Source organism: Jatropha curcas, chromosome 3, assembly GCF_041381405.1.
Source record: "Jatropha curcas cultivar XTBG-Jc1 chromosome 3, XTBG_Jcur_1.0, whole genome shotgun sequence".
NCBI classification, from domain to species: domain Eukaryota; kingdom Viridiplantae; phylum Streptophyta; class Magnoliopsida; order Malpighiales; family Euphorbiaceae; genus Jatropha; species Jatropha curcas.
In genome coordinates this window covers 31905352-31911351 of record NC_143153.1, presented here as the reverse complement: position 1 = coordinate 31911351, position 6000 = coordinate 31905352, and the positions used below count along the sequence as shown (strand labels likewise).

Genomic DNA, 6000 nt, shown 5'->3' with positions numbered 1-6000 from the left:
TAAATACGATACTCTTCTCATTCTATATTACTTATTGCGATTTCGTAGACTTGCGAAAATCAGCATTTTATAAATTAACTATTGTGGAAATGGATAGTGTCAGAGACGTGGGTTTGGATCATATTGTGAGTTTTGGTTCAATCAAACCAAATATATTAAAGCAAATAATAGAAATCTCTTGTGCTAGAGATTTTACAATCACAAATAACCAAACCAAAAGAACATAGAAGAGAATTACTCTCCTTCATCAAACTTAATTATAACCTACAGCTATTAACCTTGCTCAAACTTCAGCCTGTCCATCTCTCACCAATAGTGGAGCTTTTTACTTAATCATATATTAATTAAGGATAAACTTCAATTACAGATCTTAAACCCAACTTATGGGTTATCTTATAATCACTAAAACCAGCATCAGAAAAGAGTTTAGCCCATTCTTCCTTGTTTCTTTCTTTACCGTTGTGCAACACCATCATCACCATATCAAAGAAAAGTTGTGTTTCAATTGAGTCGTTATTCTGTTTTTGGGTTCCCATCACCATATCTACAATAATCAGCTTTCCTCCTTTTCTGCCCTTAATTGCTTCTTTACATTTCTTCAATATCTTTATACATTCTTCATCGCTCCAATCGTGCAAAATCCACTGCTTATAACCAACAATAAGAATCAAAAATTGTTAACAGATACAAAAAGAGGAACAAAAAAAAAAAAAAAAAAAAAGAGATAGAAACGAACATGCCTTTAGTAAAATGGCATCAGCCGGAGGAATCTCCTCAAACATGCTGCCACCAACAAATTTCAAGTTATCACCATCTTGAAGACCAGCAACGACATGTGGGAGATCAAAAACGACGCAATCCAAGTGAGGGAAAGCATCAGCTAAGCCTTTAGCCATAGTTCCTGTTCCACCTCCAACATCAGTCAATGACTTCAACCCATCAAAAACTTCTTTGCATTCTTTTATCATAATACTCATAACCAACCTGGCATCACTTGCCATAGCTTTGTTAAAAAGATTGTTCAGATTAGGATTATCTTCAGCATATTCCCACAATGCCTTTCCATGCGATGTATGAAATGGTGTTTGGTCACCATTCAAGAGCCAAGTGCTTAAATAATGCCATGGTCCTGTTAGAACAGGATCAAGTGAGACTAGCAAGAATGGCGTCACACTCGATGGATTTTCATTAACAAGAAGCTCAGTTGCTTTGGGTAGAACATACCCTTCTGATTCTTGGCCATTTTCTTCTATTTTTGCTATAGCAAAAAAACCAGAATGAACTAAAATACGCATCAGGCGAGGAAAGCAATGAGCTTTGGTTGGGTGTATAGATAGGGCAGTGATTAGGTCTGAAAGAGTCATGGGCTTGCCATGCTTGTTAATGGCATCTGGTATTCCTAATTGAACTGCACATTTTAAAGACATGGAATTTATGAAGTTGAAAATATGGTTCCATATATGAGCTTGAGCTTCGAGTTGCTGATTAGAATCTTGGTTTAGAATTCCATCAGCCATTTTTATGGTTTTGTTAATTGTATTAGGATATGGTTCGTAGAGATATAAATATGACGAGATATTGACAATTATATTTATTTATTATATTTATCGAGTGATTCATGACGTCTGGTGTATTGAACGGTGTGCAACTCTTCTAATCGGATAATATTATATTTATTTTCCTTTTTATTAGGAATTTTCTGTTTTTCTTTTTTTCTGTCTCTGTTTCTTTCCCTCTAATCAAAGTCCTATCTTCTTGCACTCCACTAAACTAGGAGATTTTTATTTTTTTATTTTTTATATTTATATTTTTATATTTTATCTTTTATTTCTTTGAGTAACAACGTCGAACAGCTTATGTGCGCTGCAACCAAACAAGTGAAGTGGTCGAAAACAAACAATTCTTCAAAATAGTGCAGAACATTGCCTTTTAAAAAACATTGGCACATGAAGCAATTCATGACCTTCACTTGGGATTAAGACCCTTTACGAACTGGGCAATGATCTCATTTCTTGAAAATTAACATATTATTGATTTTCTTTCATCTAATTGAATAAATGCATGAACAAACCTTGACATGGTTTTTAGGTGGCACGGAAGAAGAGCAGTGTGCCAATAATTGGCAATGAAGATAACATCATTTGACAAAATTATTATTATTATTCTATATATTTTTTTAAAAAATAATATTTATTTAATAATTAATATATGAAAAACAAACAGAATTAAGAAGAGATATAATTTTACTAATAATAATTAATAGAATATTTATAATTCCTGTTTAATAAAAGTGTCTGTAGGTTTAATACTCAAAAAACAAGTGTTTGTATGTTTATGTTTAATTTTACTTTATATTTAGTTTTAACAATATACCCTCATTACAAATTAAAAAAAATAATTTTCTGTTAAAATACAAGTTAAATAATTTATTTTAATTACTTTTTATTCCTGAATTCAATAAAAGAGTTGCAAATGAAAAACATTACAAATAAGAGTAACACCATTCAATAATAGTAATAATAATCTAAACGATATATAAATACTCGCACACCAAACGTGAAATCAAGACTAATCTAGTTTTAATTAATCAATTCCTGCAAAATACTCAAGGATAAACCTTAATAACGGCTCTAGGACCAAGAACATAATCTATTTTATATTTAGTAAAGCCAGCATCAAAGAAGAGCTTTGCCCATTCTTTCTCAGTTCTTTCCTTTCCAACCAGACATACCATCATTTCCACATCAAACCACACCTGAGCTTCAGTCCAATCATTATCCCAAGAATGCGTAGTTTAATATTTTTCTCCTTTTAATAGGATTAAAGGTTTGATTTTCATGGATGTCGTAAATATCAAGTTTGAGCATTTATCTTTTCGTGGGTTGACTAGATGCAAGCATGATTTAATCTTGACTAGATTAGGATACCTCTAGTTAATACAAAAAAATAAAAAAAAATAAATAAATAAAAGAAGAGTAAAATAATTGGTATACCTTGAGCAAAAAAGCAGAAACTAGGTCAGAAAGAGGCATGGGTTGGCCATGGTGGTTGCTAATAGCATCAGGTAATTAAAGATAAACTTCAATTACAGACCTTAAACCCAACACAGGGGTTATCTTATAGTCACTAAAACCAGCATCAAAAAAGAGTTTAGCCCATTCTTTCTTGTTTCTTTCTTTACCACCAACCAACACCATCATCAACATGTCAAAGAAAAGCCGAGTTTCAATTGAGTCATTATTCTCTTTGTGGGTCTTCATCACCATATCTATAATAATCAGCTTTCCTCCTTTTCTGCCTTTAATTGCTTCTTTACATTTCTTCAATATCTTGATGCATTCTTCATCACTCCAATCATGCAAAATCCACTGTTTATGATCGAAAATAAAATTAAAAAATTGTTAGCTAAATATCAGCGCGGCATGCAGGAGGTTAGACATTCAAAAGCAAGACAGCCTTTCATCTAATACCAAGTAAAATAAGGAAAAGATAGAAAAAAGAGAGAGCATAAATTTCAGTACATGCCTTCAGTAAAATTGCATCAGCTGCAGGGGGAATCTCCTCGAACATGTTACCACCAACGAATTTCAAGTTCTCACCATCTTGAAGACCAGCAACGACGTGAGGGAGATCGAAGACAAAGCAATCCAAGTGAGGAAATGCATTAGCTAAAATTTTAGCCACAGTTCCTGTTCCACCTCCAACATCAACCAATGACTTCAATCCATCAAACACTCCTTTGCATTCTTTTATCATAATACTCATAACCAACCTAGCATCACTTGCCATAGCTTCATTAAAAAAATTGTTGAGCTTAGGATCTTGACCAGCATACTCCCAAAATGTCTTTCCATGAAATGTATAAAATGTCTGTGGATCATCATTCAAGAACCAAGTGCTTAAATATTGCCATGGTCCTGTTAAAACAGGATCAAGCATGGCTAGCAAGAACGGTGTCACACTCGATGGATTTTCTTTAACAAGAAGCTTCGATGCATTAGTAAGAACATACCCTTCTATTTCTCGGCCATTTTCTTCTATTTTTGCTACAGCAAAAAAACCTGAATGGACTAAAATGCGCATCAGGCGAGGAATGCAATGCGCTTTGGTTGGGTGTATAGATAGGGCATTGATTAGGTCAGAAAGAGTCATGAGCTTGCCATGCTTGTTAATGGCGTCTGGTATTCCTAATTGAATTGCACATTTTAAGGACATGGAATTTAGGAAGTTTAAAATATGGTTCCATATATGAGCTTGAGCTTCAAGTTGCTGATCAGAATCTAGGTTTAGAATTTCTTCAGCCAAATGAGCCATTTGTATGGGCTTGAGGCTAATAGTATTAGGATGTGGTAGAAGTACAAATATGATGAACAATCAATCAAATACTTTTAAGTATATATAGAGAGAGTGGTGGGGGATTTCTCCCTTTCTTTCTTTATTAATTTTTTTTTTCAAACGCTAATTATTTTATTTTTCCCCCATGCATTAGCATATATTTTATTTTATTTTTTCACATTATTCACATTGATGCATGGTAGTTGCCACAAATATTCTGAAGTTAATATAAGAATAATAATATATTAGAAAGTAGAAAATATCCTCATACCTTTTTTACAAAAAAAATCAATCTTCTTTCCCATGTATTTTTTCATTAATAGAGATCAATCTTCTTTCCTCATTTGCTAGTATTAATGAAATTTTCTCCCTTTGTTGCTATGTTTTAATAAAAATTAAATCCTTCAATTACACATTATTGCACTTAAGGTAGAAAATTAATTTGGTTTAATGGCTAGGTTTAAATATGGGTGAACAATAAATTTTTGATATAGGCTTCAAATTGTTTGCAAGGGTCATACTTTAACTTAGGTGGTCTAGGCTAAATATGAAGTTTTAACAAAGAATGCCTAAATCATCTCTTTATAAATGTAAGCATTTAAAATTTTTATCTTGAAGAGAATTTTAATTTATTCTAGGAACGCCAATGTTAAATAAATTTTGATTAAAACACATCTATATATCATAGATTTCACAAAAAAATTAGTGTTTATAATCTTAGAAACAAATAGTTAAATCAAATAATCGTGTTAAGTCAAAAATTAAAATTTAAGCTGAAAAAATAATTAGCTTCGAAGAACAACTAAATTCATTGCAAGTTAATGAATTATGATAATTTTTTAAACTTGCTCATAATTATTCCAACCATATTAAACTAATGAAATAAACAAAGAAAATAAAAAAAAAATTAAAATTTTAACTAAAATTTTCCTTTCCCCAACTTAATCTAGCACATTGTCCCCAATGTGTGCAAAAATAAGATCAATTCCTCAAACTTATCATAAATAATCAATGCAAGGTAAGAAAATAAAAATAAAGTAGAAAACATCTTACCACCATTACATTGACAAATACAATAAATGACAAGGAAACAAAGAGTATGGTTTTAATGGCTAAATGCTGAAAATGGGAAGGAATAACATAACACAATAATAATAATAATAATAATAATATAGACCTAATTGTTAAGAAGAAAAAAAAATTGAAATAAAAATAAAGAAAAATCCTAATTAAAAGCAAATAATAAAAAAAAATGAACGTAAGTCATTTTTTTTTTTTACTTTTTTTTTTCTAAAGAAAGAAAAGAAAAAAAAATTGAATCATTAAAAGCAAATGATTAAAGAAGAAGAAAGAAAAAAAATGTGAACGATAAGTCAAAAAGAAAGGAAGAAAAAAAATGCAAAAGTGGGTAGAGTAGGACCATAAAAAGAAAGAAAGTAAAAAAAAAAAATTAGAGTAAAACAAACAAAAAAGGAAGAAAGAAAAAGTAGGTAGAGTAAAAAAATAAATAATAATAATTAAAAGTAAAGTAAAGCTGACCGTGCTGACTGGGAGTGCTAGGTAGCACGGGGGTGCTAGGTAGCACGGGGGTGCTGTGTAGCACGAGGGTGCTAGGTAGCACGGCCTGGGGTGCTAGAGTCTGACTATGAGTGTACTTTTCTGTGA

The 6000-nt window shown here is 31.5% G+C and overlaps 2 protein-coding genes across 4 annotated transcripts; both read right to left on the bottom strand.

The window, feature by feature from the left end:
- Positions 1-112: 112 nt before the first annotated feature.
- Positions 113-1567, bottom strand: LOC149497939 (putative O-methyltransferase 3). Its single transcript, XM_089718696.1, has 2 exons — positions 741-1567; positions 113-644 (listed from the first exon to the last, which is right to left on the bottom strand). The coding sequence occupies exons 1-2, from the start codon at positions 1515-1517 to the stop codon at positions 345-347; spliced, it is 1077 nt and encodes a 358-aa protein (XP_089574822.1). The 5' UTR covers positions 1518-1567; the 3' UTR covers positions 113-344.
- Positions 1568-2471: 904 nt separating this feature from the next.
- On the bottom strand, positions 2472-4440 carry LOC149497938 (putative O-methyltransferase 3). 3 transcript variants are annotated; one of them, XM_089719420.1, is made up of 3 exons: positions 3526-4440; positions 3248-3368; positions 2472-2784 (listed from the first exon to the last, which is right to left on the bottom strand). In XM_089719420.1, the coding sequence occupies exons 1-3, from the start codon at positions 4312-4314 to the stop codon at positions 2606-2608; spliced, it is 1089 nt and encodes a 362-aa protein (XP_089575546.1). In that variant the 5' UTR covers positions 4315-4440; the 3' UTR covers positions 2472-2605. The 3 variants fall into 3 exon arrangements, with proteins under 3 accessions (XP_089575546.1, XP_089575547.1, XP_089575545.1); XM_089719421.1 differs by having other exon boundaries at positions 2472-2750; positions 3214-3368; positions 3526-4435; XM_089719419.1 differs by lacking the exon at positions 2472-2784 and having other exon boundaries at positions 2962-3368; positions 3526-4432.
- Between the last annotated feature and the right edge of the window lie 1560 nt (positions 4441-6000).

What these genes read in the sequence shown, in the direction of transcription:
- LOC149497939 (XM_089718696.1), bottom strand. Translation starts at nt 1,517, where the DNA reads ATGGCTGATGGAATTCTAAACCAAGATTCTAATCAGCAACTCGAAGCT. An exon ending in CTGATGCCATTTTACTAAAG is followed by an intron (nt 645 to 740) that starts GCATGTTCGTTT and finishes GGTTATAAGCAG; the next exon opens with TGGATTTTGCACGATTGGAG.
- LOC149497938 (XM_089719420.1), bottom strand. Translation starts at nt 4,314, where the DNA reads ATGGCTCATTTGGCTGAAGAAATTCTAAACCTAGATTCTGATCAGCAA. An exon ending in CTGATGCAATTTTACTGAAG is followed by an intron (nt 3,369 to 3,525) that starts GCATGTACTGAA and finishes GATCATAAACAG; the next exon opens with TGGATTTTGCATGATTGGAG. An exon ending in TATGGTGATGAAGACCCACA is followed by an intron (nt 2,785 to 3,247) that starts AAGAGAATAATG and finishes AAACTACGCATT; the next exon opens with CTTGGGATAATGATTGGACT.